This window comes from Podarcis raffonei, chromosome 2, assembly GCF_027172205.1.
Source record: "Podarcis raffonei isolate rPodRaf1 chromosome 2, rPodRaf1.pri, whole genome shotgun sequence".
NCBI lineage: Eukaryota > Metazoa > Chordata > Lepidosauria > Squamata > Lacertidae > Podarcis > Podarcis raffonei.
In genome coordinates, this window is record NC_070603.1 from 31,561,439 (window position 1) to 31,582,548 (window position 21,110).

At 42.6% G+C, this 21,110-nt stretch overlaps 1 protein-coding gene across 1 annotated transcript; it reads right to left on the bottom strand.

The window, feature by feature from the left end:
- Positions 1-10,694: 10,694 nt before the first annotated feature.
- Positions 10,695-17,131, bottom strand: LOC128409584 (autocrine proliferation repressor protein A-like). Its single transcript, XM_053380165.1, has 8 exons — positions 16,705-17,131; positions 15,565-15,739; positions 14,954-15,002; positions 13,616-13,738; positions 12,445-12,543; positions 12,242-12,331; positions 11,673-11,802; positions 10,695-10,870 (listed from the first exon to the last, which is right to left on the bottom strand). The coding sequence occupies exons 1-8, from the start codon at positions 16,892-16,894 to the stop codon at positions 10,746-10,748; spliced, it is 981 nt and encodes a 326-aa protein (XP_053236140.1). The 5' UTR covers positions 16,895-17,131; the 3' UTR covers positions 10,695-10,745.
- Between the last annotated feature and the right edge of the window lie 3,979 nt (positions 17,132-21,110).

Below are 21,110 nucleotides of genomic sequence, written 5' to 3' on the forward strand. Positions count from 1 at the left end.
GAGGGGCAGGACTAGTCAGGTACAGGGGCACTAGGAAAAGCAGCTAGCCAAATAATGCAAATGGGAGGAACTGTTTTGAAAGTACTGTAATCTTAACCATGCCAACTCAGAGGGTAGTACCTCTGGTGGGGTCATGCTCCTTCTGGGGTAGTTTGTCCACCTTTGGTCCTCTGTGGCTCTTAGAAACTATCAGCATGCAACAGCCACCACATCCTGGGAACGGCTCAAACAGTGCAGCTAAACCAGATGAGGGTAGCAGATTGGTCTCAAACCCTCAGTGAGTTAGGGATTTCCCTGGCAGGCGAAGACAGGCTGTGGTGGATTGAGTGGATGAGAACAAGAGGAAGTCCAGTGGTGAGGAAGGCTGTTTCTGCAAGTGCTGTAGGTAGAAGTGAGGGGCAGATGGGGCTCATCAACCTGGGAAGGTAGCCCATCTAGGAGAAGGAACAGTCTGACCCTAAACCTCCACTGCCTTGCAGAACATCTTTGGGAAAAGAAAAGGGTAAGGAGTAAACCCTACATAAATCCAGAGTGGAGTCCCTAAGACAGTTGTATGGTGCCTTGTTTGCCTCTTTCCAGCAACTCCTACATCCAAGCTGGTGCCAAATGCATTGCTCTGCTTTCCTTTGAACTACATCAACAAGGCTGAGAGTCTTGTAATCTGGGCAGCCCAGAACCTCCATATACACTGCCCAGGCTTGTGCCTCGAGAAGATCAGATTGGTCCTACTAGTGCAGCAGTTTGACTTCGCCCCTGAAGGAGCACCCCATTGTCTTTCAAAACAGACGGATGCCAACAACTCCCAGATAAACTGAGTTAGTAAGAGAGGTGTATTGTCTTGCATGGGTACAGTGTCTACAATCTCAAAGCAAGGCAGTATGAACTGTTGAAATCTGCTGCTTGCATGTGTGTGCATGCAAACAGACAAAATTGTATAAAACTGTCAACCAGGCATAGATGATAAATTTTGCTGTTTGTCTGATAAGTTTTCCATGAGTCCTAGCAGGAAATAGCAGCAGCAGGAATAGCAGCCAGCAAGGTGTTATCTGTCCTGAATCTTCTAACATTCAGCTTCATTGAACATCCACGAGTTCTAGAGTTATGAGAGACAGAGAGAGTCCTGTCCTGTTCAGGTCTGATGCTGAATTCTACAGGGAAAGCAAGCCTGGAAGCTGGCTCATGGATAGCACTAAACGAATGACTTGTTCCTCCCGGCTCCACCCACATGTAGAGAACTCCAGAGCCTTATAAGCCCTTGCGGTGTCAGAGGGTTTCAGGGGTCATGACACCAATTTCCTTCCATTGTGTAGCACCACTGTATGATTCTGCAAGGCTGTGCAGCAATAGGGCTGGATAATTATTGTCTTTCAGTTCCTCCCCTGTTCTTCTTAGCTGCTCCACAAATTCCAGCATGGAATTCACATGCTCCTGCATCTGCTGCCCCTTTGGAACCTCATCCCGTGCAGTTTGAGTAGCGGCAGTAGCTTAGTGCCAAATTCAGAAGTGCAGGGTCCTTTCATGATAGTCACAGCTGTGTCCCTCTCACAGCCACACCATCTTCTAAGATTATGTAGTCCAAATGAGCTTTCAGTCTCTTTGCTTGGAATTCTGTTTAGCACAGACACAATGGGCAGCTGACCTGTATAAATGCCTTTGCCATGATTAAGCAGCAGCAGAGGGCAGTGGTGCTCCTATTTCATTTTCATTGGCCTTTACAAGAGAACTCCCTGGTGGTTTGTACTTCAGTCACTGCAACTGCCTGTATGAAGGACAGTCTGTAGATCCACTTTACTAACAAACCTAATCTGCTCAACTGAATGGCATATATTCACAACACTGATAGTACTGTGGTAGGTATTACTCCTTTTGTTATGATAGGCATATGACCCAACCTGCTACACACTCTAAGAACAGACACCCATTCCCCATACAGTAGCTATAGGAGGATAGTGGAGCAAGTGGCGGTTCACTTCAAAACACAAAAAAATCTCACCCAGTGCAAGATGGTAAGAATGCCAGAAACAACCTTTATTTGTTAACAGGGAGAGAACAGCTAGAAATCATCAGGCCATGAAAGCCACAGCAGGTGGGCTCACTTCTGCCACACAAAATATAGTCACTTTATTGTTACCCCCATTTTGCAGAAGGGACTCGAAAACAAAGAGATAATAGCTAGCCAAAGAAGACACCCACTTCCGTCTGTGACTCACGTGCAATTTGAACTCAGTCATTTTACATGATGATTTACAATCCAGCTATAATTAATTACTTGGATTAGAGGCTGTTTAATCCCATCAAAGTCTATGAGGCTAAACTATTTTAAATCCGGGTTAAGGAATTGTGCATCAAATGCTCAAATACTTGTACAGAGTTTCAGTGAAGACCTATAGAGCATAGTGCTTCTCTTTCTTTTGATCCTGAGATCTGAGGAATACAAAGGCACTTTCCTTTGCTGCATTAATCGTTCATAATTTTATATAACCAGGCCCTCCCTCTGTCTCATGCCCAATATGCTTCATTCACCCACCAGACCCATTTCCCACAATCCTCCTTTAGGGCTCCTGTTCCTGACTGACACCTTCACCTACCTACCCCACGACCCCACATCCCTCTCCCATTTCATGTTAGTTGAAGTTGAAGCTGTGCATTCTCTATGCAGTATTATTTCTCTGCCCAACCCACCCTGACTCCTCTGCATGGTTTTCTGAGCACCTCTCGTGTTTACACTCATGGATGTCTTCAGCAGCAGGAGCTATAGCATCCTTGGTGAGTGTCATACCACCTTCCCCTTGCATTCCTTTCCGTGGCAGGCTGGACATGGAAAAGTGTCTGGAATGATGTGAACCTCAGAACTTAACACAAAATCAATGGTCCCAGGTCCTGGGAAGGTGGCCTGGAAAAGAAATTGCAGTTCTGCTCAATATCTCGCCTTGCAAATCTAATAGAACGGAGCCTACATTGGGAGTGCAAAGCACAGGGATAGCTAAAAAATAATTGTTGTGCCTTACAGCATATTGTAGCTTATGGAAGAATACTTCCTGCCTATTCAGCACAACAGCTTTCTATCACTGGATTTCAATTAGTACATGAAAGTAGAGCTTTCAGGCATAGTTGCTTTATTGTTTTGGAAGGACACAGTGAGTGAGCTAGACTGAAAGGTAAGCTAATATAATAATAATAATAATAATAATAATAATAATAATAATAATAATTTGTTTGTTTGTTTGTTTATACCCCGCCCATTTGGGTAATACCAGTTTTTGCCTTGAGTCTTTTAGATTATTGGTTACAAAGCCAATATTCCCTCATTAAACACAAGGAAGTAGTTCACATGATGCAATATCCCCCCAAATTGTTTAAACAGCTAGGGTTGTGCAACCCCTTCATCCAAATCCCAAGATGAGGCGGGATCAAAGTAGGGTTCCTCCAAGGCTCAGCTCTGCCCCAAAGCGATCTGAGCAGAAGATCCCCCTGCTCTGGAGACATTCAGTTACAAAGCAAAGGTGATCTGAGCCAAGTAAGCTGTCTCCAAAATGATTGGGAAAATGTAAACATCCCCAAATAAGGGAAACATGATGATGGAGTCAATGGGAGTAGTAGAACTGGTATTTGCTTCCCGTAGCCTTAACCCAGACGTAGAATATTATCCTACATCCCCACAATCCTAGTATCTTTGTCCCAGTGCCTTTCCCCCTCACTCTTTGGCTAGTACTATGAATGGCACAAGGAGTTTGCTGTGATATTTTGATTCAGCTTGTCTCTTAACCCAACATTTCTACCTATTTGCTTTTTTCACCCTTCTCTATCTATCTACACACACACAAACTTGTTGTCACTGTTAGTCTTCAGTTATAATAGCCACTAAGGCAGTTTTACTTCCTTCCTCTCCCAAATGTGGCTATTGTGTTTTGAATTTTATTTACACTTGTATCAATGAGTCATAGATCCTTCATAATCAAACTACATGTTTGTTTTCTATTCTTTTCCATCCTTCCCAATCCAACATTATATATACATACATCTATGCACACAAGCATATATACCTATTGTGTGTTGTCCCCTGGCCATAGTGTTTTCTGGGATAGGTTTTGCATTTTATTTTCAAAATCTTTTACAAATAAGTTATGACTGTTCTGGATTATTATTATTATTAGAAACAGAAAAGTCACACGATCTATGTGTCTCAAATTTGGCAGCGTTCATTCTATTTTTGGAGAGGTGGGCCTTCTATGTCAACAGGTGTTATACACCTATGTAACTATTCCAAAATTTGTGAATATTTTGCTTTCCCAATGCAAGTCAATGGGAGGTCTGAAGCTGCAGCTTTGGATTTGGGGTGCAATATCACCCCCTTCCTGAAGCAATTCAAACTGAATAGGGGACAGTCAAAAGTGAAGCAGTTTGGGTTGTTTCACATAGCCCTAAGAAATATCATGGCATGATTACAGCAGCCAGTGAATTAATTAATGCCTGGACTGCAACATGGAACAGCAATTTCCAGCTCATAGTTCCTACCTGTCAACCACTCTGATTTAGGAGTGCTTTATTCAAGCCATAATTTGCCCAAAACACGTTTTATGGAAAACTTAAACCTTCTAGCCTTTATTTTTAGGTGTTGATGAAGATTTGACAGTGGAATAGGGTAGACACTCCAGAGCCATTGTGTGATCTGAGAAACGTAGTCTAACAACCTATCTTGATTTCTTCTGGCTTAGCATCTCAGTGCTAATGCCAATACATGACCCTCCTAAAAGTGCCTGTTATTTCCAGGGAGACTGATTTGGGTGAATCTCCATCAGTCTTGGTACTCAATGCACTCAAGAGTTTTCTCTCCTGGGGGTGGGGCAGTCAAATACTAGACTGGAGTGAATATTTACCTCAATAAAGAAAGCCTTCCATCCTGATTGTGGCTTTTCCTCTTCTGCCTTATAAACACCCGTTTTCTGCAATGGGATGAGACAGAAGCCACTGAGAAATGAACAGGTAACAGGTGTTCTTGTAAACCCTGAACTTATGAAATTCTAAAGTGTTCAGTAGTGTGAATCTGGAGAAGAGTGTTCCTGGTTTGAGTCTCCCAAGGACAGGGTAGAGTGGAACAGCTATGGCGACTGTGTTCAAAGTGGGGCAGGATGAGTTGGGGTTACATCCCACTTCTTTCCTGGTGATCATAAAGCATTCCATACATCATGGATGGGGAACCTCAGGCCCAGGGGCCAAGGGTAGCCCTCCAGCCCTCTCTATCTGGCCCTTGGGATCTCCAGGACACCCACACTTCTAAACCACAACCCTCACTAGCTGTGCTTTCCTCCCTCCTAGACTGTTTCCCCCTGGCTGGAATGTCCAATCTGGTGGAACGCTCTGTCACAAGAGACTAGGGCCCTGCGGGACCTGACATCTTTCCGCAGGGCCTGCAAGACAGAGTTGTTCCACCAGGCCTTTGGTCAGGGCGCAGCCTGACTCCCTCCTCTGGCAACCTGCACAGAGTTTTGCTTAATGGTTGCCATCAACTTGATTTTAATTAATTTTTATAATGAAATATTTTTAGAATGTTGGTTTATTTGATTGTTTGATTATTTGATTGTTGTTAGCCGCCCTGAGCCCGGCTTCGGCTGGGGAGGGCGGGATATAAATAAAATTTATTATTATTATTATTATTATTATTATTATTATTATTATTATTATTATTATGTGTCCTTGGACTCTGATCATATTTCTTGCTTGCCTGTATGGAGGACAGAGAAAGAAGTGTGACTGTGAAGAAACTAGGTTACTGCACAATGGTAGAATTCACATTGATTGCTCTGTTCACTTTTGCCTTTGACACTGCCCATCACTGGCATGCAGCCTCCACAAGCTTGCCCAGAAGGAAATGCAGCCCTCATTCCGAAAGAGGTTCCCCACCCCTGCTATAGACAAGAAGTGTGCATGCACACGAAAGCTCATACCAAGAACTAACTTAGTTGGTCTTTAAGGTGCTACTGGAAGGAAATTTTTTGTTTTTGTTTTTCCCCAATATATTAGTGAGTCTTACTTTCTAGCATGGGTCTTTTTAGAACTATAGCATAAAGACAATGCTCTTTAGCTGACACCTCCTAGGGCAACATTAGATGGAAATACACTCTGCTGTGCTTTGAAATGAAACCATCCTATGGATGTTTTTGGTAACTTATATAACGAAAGAATCCCATTTTATTTGGTTGTTTGACTCTTGGATTACTTATTCATTCAATGTATACCCCTTTCTTCTAAAGGAACCCAGCAGGTTCCAGAGTGGGCCTTATTGTTACATATGAGCTTCTGCTCCTTTAAGGTGGAAGCAACAGCAATGGACTTTCCTGTGCAGCCCATCACAAATGGTAACCAGCCAGTGCATGTCACACCCGCACCACACCACACCCACACCACTATCCTAACTGAGTACACTCACTATCTGTGTAATTTTTAAAAAAGAACTTTGCAAATAAATGGGCTAATTCAGTGTGTCGGCTTGTGTGCGTAGGGATGGGGGTTTGATTCACTCAACTGTGTTACGAAGCTTGGAGAAACCCCCAATCCCAAATCCTCTTACCACTTTCTCAACTTTGCAGGGAAGCCAAGATATGGGTTGTGAAACACCTGAAGGACCAGGACCCACCAACAGCCTGAAGTCTCGCCTGAGAATGAGAAGGGAAGGAGGTGGCACAGTGAGTGCTGAGGAAGCTACTTTTTGGAGACAAGTACCACTGCCAAGGTGGCGCTGTGGTCTAAACCACAGAGCCTATGGCTTGCTGATCAGAAGGTCGGTGGTTCGAATCCCCGCGACGGGATGAGCTCCTGTTGTTTGGTCCCAGCTCCTGCCCACCTAGCAGTTTGAAAGCACGTAAAAGTGCAAGTAGATAAATAGGTACCGCTCCAGCAGGAAGGTAAATGGCGTTTCCGTGCACTGCTCTGGTTCGCCAGAAGCGGCTTAGTCATGCTGGCCACATGACCCAGAAGTTGTCTGCGGACAAACGCTGGCTCCCTCAGCCTCTAGAGCGAGATGAACACTGCAACCCCAGAGTGGTTCGCGACTGGACCTAATGGTCAGGAGTACCTTTACCTTTACCACTGCCAAGGCAATAGTTCACTTATTGAAGCAAAAGGGATTGTTATGTTTAAGCAATTAAAAATACTCTTTGTCTACTAAGATGTCTCAGCCATTCTGATGGTTCTTCAATACCATCAACCCGATTCCAAAAGTTCTAGAGCATATTCAGTAATCCACCCAGAGAGTTCCCTTATGAATCTTGTTTGTAGGTTTGAAAACATATAAAAGTATAAAAACTATAATGTTTTGTGGAGCTGTTCACAGACACAAAGAGCACTCAGAATGCTTTCTTTTCTTTTTCCCCCAGAGAGAAAATACTGCACGCTTTAGGGAAGGGAACACCCCAATGGCTTCTCTGTAGAGATTTAAAAGCGAATCTCCATTGTCACACTTTCAGAAATAATGTGGAAACCAAAACACAGACATCCTTCAAGATTCACATGTCTACAGAGTTTGCAATGCAGCTCTCAAGCCAAGTAATGTGCACAGAAATGCTAGGGTGAAGTGCTTATATAAAGAAAATAAGAAACAAAAAAGCACTAGCGGGAATTGTTAGCAAAAATATGTATATTTGACAAAACGACATACAGAAATGTGGAGATTGAGAGAAAAGCACACAAAAATGCTGGCAATTTTTCATGAGGATTTTTTAAAAAAACCAGTAATTTGCAAAATGCAGCAGAAATGTGGAGAACCGAATTTAAGAAAGATACAACCAAGATTAACAGATTGTCCCATTCTTTGTATATTTATATCAACTCTGTATATTTGTATTAATAAATCATGCACAATAAATCCTACCTTTCAGAACCCAAAGTGTTAGAAAAGAAACATTTAACTGCTGAAGGCTCCATATCTGTGTAGAGCTCGATAATACCTGTAGCTTTTGTCTAGAAAAAGAGAGAATAGGACAGAAATATCAAGTATTCCTCAAGCTATCACCCATTTCTTCTATCAGCGACATGATAGTTTTCTATAGGAAGCTGTCTTATATGGAGTCAGACCATTGGGTCCATCTACCTCAGTTTTGTCTACACTGATTGGCAACAGCTGTCTAGGGTGATTACAAGCAGGTTTCTCTCCCAGGCCTATGTGGAAACATCAGGGATCAAGCCAAAGACCTTCAGCATGCAAAGCAAATACCACTGTGCAATGGTTCTTCCTACGTAGATCCCAAAGATCTCATTTCAACAGCAGCCACCTAATTAGCTGGCTAGTATAGAAACATGTGTCAGGAAACAGTCTGTGTGAAATCAACCTACAGCTTTCATTGAAATTAAGAACCTTTCAGTTTCATTGAAATTAAGAACCTTTCTTTGTGCTTTGCCTCTAGGGGCACATTCATATACATATACAGTGGTGCCTCGCAAGACGAAATTAATCTGTTCCGCGAGTCTCTTCGTCTTGCGGTTTTTTCGTCTTGCAAAGCACGGCTATTAGCGGCTTAGCGGCTATTAACGGCTTAGCGGCTTTAAGACGTTTCGTCTTGCTAAGCAAGCCCATAGGGAAATTCGTCTTGCGGAACGACTCAAAAAACGGAAAACCCTTTCGTCTAGCGAGTTTTTCGTCTTGCGAGGCATTCGTCTTGCGGGGCACCACTGTACTAATAGAGCCTATTTAAATATTTACTGTATCTGAATGTAACATTAAAAGGCCAGAAGGAAATGTCATAATATTCTAATATGTACCAGTAAAGCTCAAAACCAACCAAGTGCCCTCAGAAAATGGCCAAATGTCATAATTGTTCCTGTCATTTATTGGAACATTGGCCAAGGCTTTCTGCTTCCAGTAATACCGATAATTTCCTAGTAAGCTTGAGCGTAACAGAGTGTCCTTGATAAACTATGATTTTCATCAGTTAAAAGGCTATGTGTACCCATGGCTTGAAGTAAATAATAAAACAAGTCTCATGACTGAATTAGTTATGTTGCAACATGAGTTTTCCTCACCTCGGTTCTCTTCCAGGAAATTTGGGGCATTTTCAGATTCAAAATGGTCCTAAGAAAAAAGCTTATAACCGACATTGCAATCGATATTTTAATCGATGGGTCCCGTGTCATCAAGTGATCATTGTTTGGGGTGGCTCTGCAGGGCAACAGAGAGGTTTTTGAAATAATAGCTCCCTTGCAATAGACAAAGCAATTACATATTTCCTCTAATCACAGAAATTTGACTCTTTCTGGGTTTTTCTTCTTTGGAATATACACATATAGAAAAATATACAGGTGGCGGGGGGGGGGAAGTATTCTAATTCAAACCCTCTGTGAATTTTGCAGCAGGGATCTGTAGCCAAGTTCTAGGCTCTACTGACAAATTAAAAACAGAAAATCACCAGATTTTACCCACCAAAAAGTTCTTAAAGAACTCAAATGTGAAATTGCTATTCTTCTAACAAAAATATTTAACTGGTTCCGAAGACCTGTCTCCATGTCTGAGGAATGCAAATAGGCCCAAGTAACACCAACTTTTAAAATGCAATCAAGAGGGGATCTAGGAAGTAACAGGCCAGTTAACAGGTGAAATTAGGTGAAAACCCTTATTAAAAATAGAATTAGCATATAAAAGAACAAGACTTGTTGAAGTAAAACTAGCATGGCTTTTGCAAGGGTAAGTCTAATAATAATAATAATAACCTAATAATAATAATAATAATACCCCGCCCATCTGGCTGGGTTTCCCCAGCCACTCTGGGTGGCTTTTCTTTCAGAGTTCTTTGAGAGATTCAAAAAAATGAAGCCAGGAATTACTGAGGGTAAAGACAATTGTAAACATTTTTAAGTATAGATTAATTTGAACGTATTAATTTGAAAGAATAGATTAATTTGAACCACACAGCAAAAGCTGCCTTTGCGCAAAACCCATTGGTTGGTATCCTTTATGTCATCGAGTTTCAACTCATCAGAGGGCAGAACTGCTTTGCAGGCTTCTTCTTTTTTTAATCCTTCTTAATTAGTAAGATGGCAAGCAAATTGACAGAGGGATATGGAAACACAGTGAATAATAATAATAATAATAATAATAATAATAATAATAATAAGTGGCAGACACTCATCAGAAACATTGCAGTGTTGATTGGAGTGATGGCTGAACTAGCATTTTGTTCACTGGTTGCATGTTTATCATTCTAATTACAAAGGTGGGTTAATAACATCATCCACTGACTGCCTAACAACCTGGGTCACTTCTGCCGTTCCTCCAAAAAAGAGAGTTTGTTTATCTCTTCTCCTGTGTTCCAGGAGTTCTCCTGAACCCCCCAGCCAACTGGAAGGGGGTGCAGAAATGGGGGGAAACCTTTTTGTGCCAGTGGAAGTCCTTGTGTGGGCTTCCCTTGGTTGTGTTTGTTAGCTGAATCCTGTCCTATGCTTGGGAGTGTGTGGGGTGTGCCTGGTAAAGTCTCAAAAGCCACAGGAGCTACTAAAGTTTCCTGTTATCAAGGGTGAAGCTTTGGTATTCTGCACAGCTCCTTGCCATTGTCCTTGATTAGACTATGCAGAATTATTGCACAACAGTAACACATTACAGAATTAAGCGAGAAAAGGTTTTATCATTTAAATGCACGTAACCGATGCAAATTAGAATCCAGATTTTCTTGGCTCGGAATGAGTTAGCTTGCTGTAGTTTTGCGGAACATGGGCTGCTGTTTGATAGTAAAAGGAAAAATGAGAGCAGCAGCATGAACTCACCGGAAATATTTTGCTCCTGATAGCTCATTGAAGAAATGGTGGGAATCATCGAGAGGGAAGAATTCATCTCCTGCTGCTATGATTAGATACTTGGGTTTGTTTATGTATCGTTCGTTATATGCTGGGGATGGGAAAATTAACTGTTTTAGAAATGACCAACATATGGTTCTCAGGTTGCTACCACTTTGTTTTATCATAAATCATCATAAAAAGGATAGCAAGACTGCACAGAAGCAATAAAGAATAAGTAGAATGGAGTAAGGATCACAAATTCCTAAAGGGGGCAGAATGTAAGGACGTGGGAGAATTCTGTCCAGTGGACACAGGTGTTGAAATTGCAGCAGTTCTCATATTCATTTGATTTCCAGAATCAGTCTAGCAAAATCTGAAGTCGGCAGATTATATAAAATTAATGACATGCCACAACAGAAAATTTTTTTATTTAACAAAATTTGTCTACCACTTAATTAAGTGGCTGTTGTAGCTTAACAAAGCCGGTAATTGGCTGATAGAGGAAGAAATGTGGAGAGGCAGAGGAAGGGGGAGTGGAGAAATGAGAGAGGAAGAAGAAAAGGAGTTGGAAGTTTGGAGTGGGGGAAGACAGCAAGGGAGTGAAAACTTACTCAAGGCAGGCTGTTGAAGGATAGCGTGCAAAAGTGTCTAATCAGTGACCAGCTTGATTGCTTACTTGCTCTACCTACCCTGCCCCACCCCAAACAAAATAATGGATCTACACCAAAGTGGGAAAGACTTCATTTGGTCGAGCCATTCTCTATTTCTCTGAATAACACCATGCTCTTCCATGCTTGTTCCGTGCATTGTAGCGCCACCAAAATTGCCTTTTCCTTCTATTTCTACAACTATCCTTTCTTCTTCTACCCTATCATTTATCAGAGAAATCTGAGAACATAAGAAGTGCTCACCAAGTGGATCAACATGCGAAGTTAATATCTTGAACCGCGGAGTGTCCAGCTTCTGAGTAATTTTCAGTTCATGTATGTGCCGCCATGCAAATGTCCAGCCACAGTACGCTCGGTATTGATGATGCCAGCTCTAAAGCGAAGCAGCCAGAAGTGAGTTCTCTGTGCACACTAAGACTTTCCATACAGCAAGTGCCAAAGCTTAAGTGCTGTATTTTTCGCTCTATAAGACGCACCACACCACAAGATGCACCTAGTTTTTGGAGGAGGGAAAAATTAATATTCTGAATCTCAGAAGCCAGAACAGCAAGAGGGATCGCTGCGCAGTGAAAGCAGCAATCCCTCTTGCTGTTCTGTCTTCTGGGATAGCTGCGCAGCCTGCATTCGCTCCATAAGACGCACACACATTTCCCCTCACTTTTTAGGAGGGAAAAAGTGAGTCTTATAGAGCAAAAAATACGGTACTTGAAATCCTGTAGAATGGAGAATTACTACACACACATAGCGCATTGCCCTTTGTACAGTCTCGTTGTTCTCTACTCTTCTTTACTGTGAAGAAACGGGATTCTCACCTTAATGATATTCAAAAGATCAAATACAAGTGGAGCAAAGGACACAACTCTTTCATCCACAGCTGCCGCAAGCCAGCTAGTCCAGCCACGCTGCCAAAAAGAGACAAAAGAATGAGGTTGGGAACGAGAAGAAAACAAGGAGGATAATGCAACTGATGAGTTACATACATGGAAAGCAAAGCAGCACAGACCTTCGTACCTACCTTGGAACCACCTGTCAACATGAACTTGGCAATGTTCAACTTTCCAGCAGATTCTTTCTGTAAGAACGCTGTTATGGTGTCCATGGCTCGCACAGTGGCCTGAACACAAGACAAAAGGATTACAGCCTCTGGAATTCAAAGGGCATACTTGCAAAGACTCTGAGGATACTCTATTGTTAGAATGGCATAGTCACAGTGCCATCACAAGGTGGTTTGTCTTCAGAGCTTTAACAGGGGCGCCCTATATTCTGCAAAGGCAATACTGAGGGTACACACAGTGTACTGATGTAAGAATTAGCACTCATCACCTCACTGATATTTTTTACAAATCCTTCTCCTAGAAACAAAATGAATTAATTTCACCCTCTGATATATTCTGTGTTTAGTTCGTTGCAACAGTGTGCTCATTCGTCAGGTCTCAAGCAGAATATGCACATAATCCTTCAACAAAGAGGGAATTGTGCAGAATTTGTGATCATCACACATAATTTCCAGCAAGGCCAGGGAAATGTGCATATATAAAGTGAATTTTGTATATCACTGGCAATTATACATAATCCCTAATAGGTTTTGCAGATTGTTCATATCTTCAGCTAAATTTTGAACATTATCTGGCCATTATGCATAATCCCAAACAGACCGTTGAAAATGTATGTATCTTGACTTCATTTTGCACATTTTCTGGGCATATGTAGATTCTCTAGTCTATATGCATAGTCTCCATGAAACATGCCTTTTTTTCCTATTTCCTGTTCAGAACCGTACAACCTGCACTTCCCATGCTGCTTATGGGCCAGTGCCTAATCTTACATGGTTGACAGTATACCTTCCCATGGCTCAGCCAAGCAGTAGGAAAAATTGGGGGGGGGGTTAGAATAAAGATCAACTTTATTCTGGAGTCCGGCACCCTTTTTCACCACTCTCAGCTGTTTCCCAGTCTGCTGAGCAGCACAAGGGGGACTCTCCCCGGTCCTACCCTCCCTCCCAACCCCCACCCGCAATTCCTCTAAAGAATGATCCCATGCTGCTATTAAGGTTTTTATTACAGCTTAAGAAACCTTTAAAATAACTCTTCTAGCATTACTGCATTGCTGGGAACAAGCAGAACATGTTCCTGAATGTTGGCAGTGTCTGTCCACCAATCCAGAAAGAAGGAAGAAGCCAGAATTACCTTGACCATTGGGAACTGAATCAGCACATCTGGCTGTGCCATCTTGTCAATTATGAACTTCCTCCATGAACAAAAAACAGCATAATCTTCAATGCCATTCTTGCATTTCTGCATAGGGATTTTCTAGAAGCAAAACAGATCAAAGTTTTTGGTTGAGGCCTCCCATCTGGTCCCCTAGAACAACATGATAGGCATGTCCTAGATCTCATACCATGTGGACTGAGAACTGCCATGATCTATTACTCTAGCATAGCAATGAGTTCGTTCAGTTCTGTTACAGGTTGAGTGATTCTGCTTGACAGAATGAGGATCAATATCTCAAAAGTGAAATACAAATGTTTTCTTTGGAAAACAATACCAGTGAGGGATAGGGGAGAAATTCAAACCGGCTTGTGTTTTAGCATTAATGTCCCTCATTTGTGTTGTCTGAAGCAATATGTGAAATGAAACACACCTGTCCACTCAGATTTCACGATGCAGTATGCCAGCAAAATAATGCACACACAAATGTGCATGTGCTATTCTATTTGTTTATTTTTGCATATCCTTCAATGCATGTAGCAAGGCAATTTACAAACATGTAGCTGCTTTAAAAACCCATACAAAATAAGAACAGCCTGGAGATAAATTTGAGAACAATTCAACATAAACCATCTATGGCAGAGGCTATTTCATCCAGCTGGAAAAGTGTATCTAAACAAAAATGTCTTCTATTGTTTGTGGAAGGTTCAAAGAGCGGGCGTGTGCTGTATCCCAGCAGGAATTCTGTTCCACAGAGCAGGGACAGCTCACTATCTGCACTTTCTACAAACTATTGGAGACATTTTTGTTCCAACAGCTTTTCCCCGTTGGATGAATCGGTCTTTAGCTATGGGTGTCTATTTTGGACTGGTGTGTGCATATGTTTAAAATATATCCCCTGCTTATTGTGTTGTTTTTGTTTTTTACCTGGTTTATTGTAAATCGCCTAGAGGTATGTGTGTGGAAGGAAACTAATAATAAGTAAATGATGTATTAGGAAAAAATAACATCTAAAATGCATAATATTAGGGGAAAGTGCTTGCAAAAATGTGTACATTAGGGGAAATTACACACACAAAATGTGCTTATTAGGAGAAATTTGCACTAAAATACTGATGAAACTTCACAAGCTCCTAAAAGAATTCCATAGACGGCTGCGTAATTGTGGAGAACTGAACTTTAGATTTGATTGAGTGGGTGGGTGGATGAGAAACAGAGAGAAATCAAAACTGTCAGATGTGAACATCCCTACACCCAATCAATTCATTCTGTGGACACACATAAGAGTATGAAAGAGAGTGTGGGAAGAGCACTTACGTGGTAGGTAATGGGCTGGTTTGGGATCTGCCTCAAAATAGCTGTGCAACTTCAGAGACAAAGCGAAGTATTAGTCATTAGTATCTGTTCTGCAATGGCTTCATGCTTCTTTGAAAATAACATCAACGCAAGCAAATACTCTCTGTGATTGACAGGGAATGATGCCAAAGCGTCCAGGGCCAACAACTCTGGGTGGCTTTGGGGCCAGTCATAAAATTTGCTAAAATCAAGACACACACTCTATTACAGCAGTTCAGAGAAGAGCAAACTGATATTAATTTCCTGTTCTTTTGCTGCCATTTTAATTAACAGTAAATCATGGTCATTATAGTTTCTTAAATGATTTGAATGCCTGATCTGAGTATGCGTGACAAAGAGTTCAAGAAACATCTTGGTCATAATTTGTACATATGTACTGGGGAGCTGAGAGGCAGATAACCCAAGAAATAAGCATAAAGAAACTTTCTTGAATACAGTGAATTGGATTAGATTAGCATTAAACATCTGCTTCACAGTTCTCTATTCTAGTAGGGCTACTAATTTCTTTAACAGTGTTAACAAAGCAGAGTTGGTGTCATAATCATTTCTCAGGGATTCTTTTTGCTACTTACAACCCGGCAGATTTTGCTGTCATAATGGCTTCATCAACCCTTAAGTCCATGGGTTGAGGGACATCATCATTTCTTCCATTCCCAATCATCAGCAAACACAAGCTTGTCACTTTGGGGTTTTGGGGGACAACAATGGTCAGTTCATGCCACCAAACTGTTGCATCCACTTCAGAATCTGAATGGATACACAGAAACATAACTGATATTTATCTAATAGTAGAGAAATCACACACACACACAGGGTTAGGACATATGAAGCGAAAGGAAGGTCACCAGCCCCCCCCAACATCAATTAGGGCAGTGATGTTGTTAGACTCCAAATCCCATCAACCCCATCAATCATAGCTCAAAAAATGGAATGGAATGTTGAGCCACTCCTGCAGATAACAGTAATAACAGTGTACTGATTCACACAGGAATCTGCACCAAAAGAACCATGCACTAAATAAAAAAAGAGTCATCATAAAAGCAGTCAGGAAAATCCCCCAATAAAGGGTCAGTATGACTGGAAGTTGTGGCATGTATCTTGTTCCTCATGCTCAAGCAAGATGCAGCAATATGTGAAAACATTTCACGTTGGATTGGTCTCTGAACTGAACAATTCCTTGTGGGCAGATTTTGGAAGCGTCTGGGATATGGAGAAATTTGGTAGGAAAATGCTGCTGGCCCAAGAAAGTCGCATGACCCAGCACAAACCTTTGCATTAATTAAAGCTTAGCTCCCAATTGCCCTGCAGTTGTTCTGTTGATGGTGGATCATTTCTTCTTCATTACATTCTCAGACAGGACAACTTCACCCTTTTATCAGACCTTGACCTTACAAAGTTTTCTAATTCCAACCTTAATAATTTGTGCGAATTAACAACTTTAAAGAGATTCTGTTTCCTGCTTGGACCTATGTCTTGATCTCTGCCTCAGAACTATGTTTTCCCCAGAAGCTGGGGAAGTGACCATGCTCCCTTTTCTAGCCAGCCACGGAGAGACTAGGCCTGTAGCTGCTCCTCCTCACGTTTCCTTACTTCCCACAGAGCAGATCACACCCATCTAGCAGCCTCCACATCATGTTAGGCTTCCTTCCCGCTCTTTCTCATCCTCCTCAAATGAAAAGGGCAAGCAAAGAACTGCCATCCTCTGCTCTCACCATCCAGCCACTTCAGGGAGGTCATGTTGAGGGTATAGATGGTGACATCTGGCCTGTCCTCCTTGTTCTTGAGGGTGTAGCTGTAGTGAGGGTCATGCTGCTTGACGTAGTCATCCAGGGCCGTCTGCTTCACCATCCATCCTGAGGGCAGGCAAGTGGTCAATAGGAGAAGGGCGACAGCAGCATACATAATCCAGTCACTTGACTGTGTCCCGCTGGCAGTTGTCCCAGTTGCTTCACATCACACTAACCAACAGGTAGGTTGGCAGCGCACACCAGAGCTTTTCTACAGAGCAGTTCCCTCTATAAATGTTACAATAGGCTTTCCCTGTAGTTATAAAGGTCACTGAGCATGGAAGGCCCCCAATCACATGCTCAGGGCAGCTCTTATGCAGATGGAAATGTGCCAGTTGTTCTTCAGTGACGTCCAGTCACAAGGCATCCTCCCAGCCACATCATCAAATTGAAGCCACTGAGTGCTCTGCTATACCTGAAGGATGGGTTCAGGCCTGGACTGAAGTGGAGCAAGAAAAAGGTGGCACATGTTGGCAAGCAGCACCCTGCCCCTTCCCTTTTTCATTCCTGTCACTGCCTGATGCAACACAGAAGCAAATGCCCTTTTGTAATGCGCTTCCTTGCAGGCTTACTCTCAGGTATTACAGTTAGTAAGAGAGGTACATTGTTTTGCATGGGTACAGTGTGTATAATCTCAATGCAAGGCATTATGAACTGTTGAAATCTGCTGTTTGTATATGTGTTTGTGTATGGGGGCCCTAGGTGGTAAATTTTACTGCCTGTCCTTGAGCCCAAACTATTTAGGGACAGTATTCCAGTCCTGGTGTTCACTCTATCTAGAGCTCATTCAAATGTGAATTTAGAAACAAAAACCCTCAAGCAACTTGTTCACAATGATTCATACTTAGAAAGTGTTTACCGTATTTTACTTTCATTATTTAAATTTTTTTCTTTCGTAAGTATCCCTCAAAGTAAAATATTTCAGAAGTGATCTGGATGTTGTCCTTGACGGTACTGAAAACATGGTTCCACTGGGCTGAAGAAGAGACACGTCAGCATAAAAATACAAAACTGCATGTACCATAACAAAAGCACACCCTGTTAAATGTTGCTATAAATGAATTAAATTTCCGGTGTTTTTTGTATTTAATTTAACATGATGACTGAAACAGGGTAGGTTCATTTAGTAGCTTATTAGGCATAACATGCCTTCGTTTCTTGTTTCCTGGAACTTTTCTTAATTTTCTCTTCTTGATCAGGATTCTGTTGTTCTGTTGTTTGGCAGAATATTTGTTCCTACCCTAAGCAAATAATGCTGTTGCCACCCTTTGTTTCTTGGAAGTGTGCCCTAACAGACATTTCCTTTGAGCTATCAAAGACAAGGCTTTTGAGCAATGCCCAAAAGTGAACATGAAATGCCTTAGGTGAGACTCCCATGTCCTGTGTGTTTTCTAATGTGCAGTCGCCACACTACTTGCAGTTTAAATTGTTTTTTAATTTAAGAGGAGAAATCATTTTGGCTATCCAACAGTATAAGTAGCCATCTTTTTTCTTTTTTCTTTTTCTTGAGGTGTATTTTGGGAAAATCAGAATGATTAGCACAATAAACTGCTTTTGCCATTCTCTGGATAGCAACTTGGGGAGGATTCCAGCAGCATGAGCTGGGGCCACAGCACCCCTGCTGAGTGTTGCACCAGCTTTCCATAGCAATGTACCCTTGCAGCCTGCATATGGAAATGTGGCTGGGATTGTGGGAATTCCTGAGATAAATACTTATGTGTTGTTGAACCCAGGTACCCGAATGGTGATCTGGAAAAGAGATGGCACTACGGCTGAATAATAGTGTGGGAGGTTCCTCTGGGGTTCCTGTCCAACACCCTCAGTGGCCTCCCTATCTTCAGCAGTCATCTCTGATCCCTGAAGCTGACCCAGTGCAGTATCTGCTCACCCTGCAGGCTCTGACTCAGTATCCAGGTCACAGATAGATTCAGGGGTCATTACACCAATTTCCTTCGTTTGTGCAGCACAACCCAGGGCGCTGTATGATTCTGCAAGGCTGTGCAGCAATAGGGCTGCTGAATTATTGTCTTTCAGTTCCTCCCCTGTTCTTCTCAGCTGCTCCACAAATTCCAGCATGGAATTCACATGCTCCTGCATCTGCTGCCCCTTTGGAACCTCATCCCGTGCAGTTTGAGTAGCGGCAGTAGCTTAGTGCCAAATTCAGAAGTGCAGGGTCCTTTCATGATAGTTGCAGCCCTGCCCTCTCACAGCCACACCATCTTCTAAGAGTATGCAGTAAAAATGAGCTTTCAGTCTCTTTGCCTGGAATTCTGTTTAGCACAAATACACTGGGAAGCTCACCTGCATAAATGCCATTGCAATGATTAAGAGCAGCAAAAGAGGGCAGTGGTGCTGCTATTTCATTTTAATGGGCTTCTGCAAGGTGATTTCTACCTTAGGTCACCACAACTGAATGTATGAAGGAAAGTCCATAAATCCAATTTATTTAGCCTAAATAAAACTAATAGGTTCAACTGAATGACAGTATTTACAACACAGATAGGCATTGTTCCTTACGTTATGATAGGCTAATAGCCCAACTAACTACACACCCTAAGAATTCGATTTCTTAGCTGTACCATACTATGAATTGCAGTGAAAGGATGCAGTCTTAAAACATATATTTGGGAGTCTTACTGAAACCTGTTACTCTGTGCTTGAGACAGGAAAAGTGCTAAGAATTGCTAATGCTATGATTTAAATTTATATGTCACTATTCGCATACAAGATACCCTGCTCATGATTTCAAACATTATTCCAATGCAAACACCATTGAAATGAACTGGATTCAAAAACAGTGTCCAGTAGATCCTGGACACAGTAGATCATTCTCAGGAGTAGTTGCGGACATCTCTGCTATTGAAATAGCCTTGCAGTCAGTGGGTCCCCACCACACAGATCTATCAGGTCAGTAACAGATATCCCAAACAAACGATTACTATCTCTCTCAAGTAATATTCTAAGTTACTATTGCGCGAGTGTTTCCTCTGCTCATGTCTGCAGTGCCAACATCAACAAATGCTCTGTCTCATATCTGTGCTTCAGGATGATCTAGAAGGGCACTCACATAAAATACAAAAGTGGATTCTGACATGTTCACAACATGTAATAAGAAAAAGACATGCCTGGGGTTTGCTATCATCACTCCATACATGCTCAGGGAGCAATGTGTCCTGGCATACTCAGAAACATCATCGCCATAATCACAAATGTCATTCTTGACGGCTGAACTGAAAAGGGATTCAAAGCCTTTGCAAAGCTCCAGTCCAAATCAAACATGGACTTTGTTGTGTGTATATGTCTGGAGAGGACACTGCCACATTTTCTCTCTTACGCCATCTTCTCTCTAAACTGCTACATTTGTGACATCACTGGGTGCCCTTCCCTCTGCCATCATTCATCTTTGCCTGCACTGGAACGCCAGGCAGTAAGCGTCGCAGGCTCCCATACTTCCGCTACCCACCATCAGGCTCAGTGCCATCTCTCTGCTTATGCAAATAGCAACAGGCAAGTGCTGGTGCCCCTGTTTCCTGCACCATGTCACCTGGGTGGGCACGACGCATTGGCACTCCTTCCTGAGGGCACACGTGGTTTACACACAGTCCTGCCCGCGGCAGAAGCACTTGTGGCCCATCTGCACCGACACCATGCTGTCTTTGGGGCAGCAGGTGCACTTCGACAAGCGTGGATAGCAGACAATGCGCTCTAGCCCTGCTGCTGCCTGAGAGTAACAGCTTGCGGTGGGCGACTGCCGCAACAACAGCAGAAGCATCTGCACTGCACACAAAAAAGCTAGTCAGGCGGAGGAAAAAAGGCAGCAGAGGGACCCACCAAGGGGACAGGCAGAGCCCGGAAAGGGGGCAGTTAGGTGAGGAAGCACCCAGTGTCAGGTTTCTGGGATGCTACAACAGAGTTCCTGAAAAAGCAAGGGGCCAGTGACCCCCATACCCCTGGACAATTCCCCCCTGCACAGCAGGTACAGTTTACTGTTTAAATTTGCACACTCATGCAGTCTCTTTAAGGCATCCCACATACGCTAGATGTATCTTCCTTTGATGTGAATCAGTCGGTCATTTTCCACAACCAGGGTGATCACTGCCTTCGCTCACCTGTTCCTTTTTGTCCCCATTTTCAAGGTTATCGGCAGGCATGTCTGCATTCGCCGCTTCCCACAGGTCATCCTTGAACACGTTGCTTGAACTCCCATTGTTCAGCTTTGCCGACCCCCTGTTTAAGATCTGAGCTGCTTACCATCTTTACCTCCAGGCACCTTTGCTGCTTTGGGCCTATAGTGGTACTTAGTACCTCGGGTTAAGAACTTTGCTTCAGGA

Excerpts from the sequence above, each read along its gene's own strand:
- LOC128409584 (XM_053380165.1), bottom strand. The coding sequence starts at position 16,894 with ATGTATGCTGCTGTCGCCCTTCTCCTATTGACCACTTGCCTGCCCTCA. Across the intron at positions 13,739-14,953 it reads ACCAGCCCATTACCTACCAC|AAAATCCCTATGCAGAAATG; the intron begins GTAAGTGCTCTT and ends TTTTGCTTCTAG. Across the intron at positions 12,332-12,444 it reads TGTTGACAGGTGGTTCCAAG|CGTGGCTGGACTAGCTGGCT; the intron begins GTAGGTACGAAG and ends TCTTTTTGGCAG.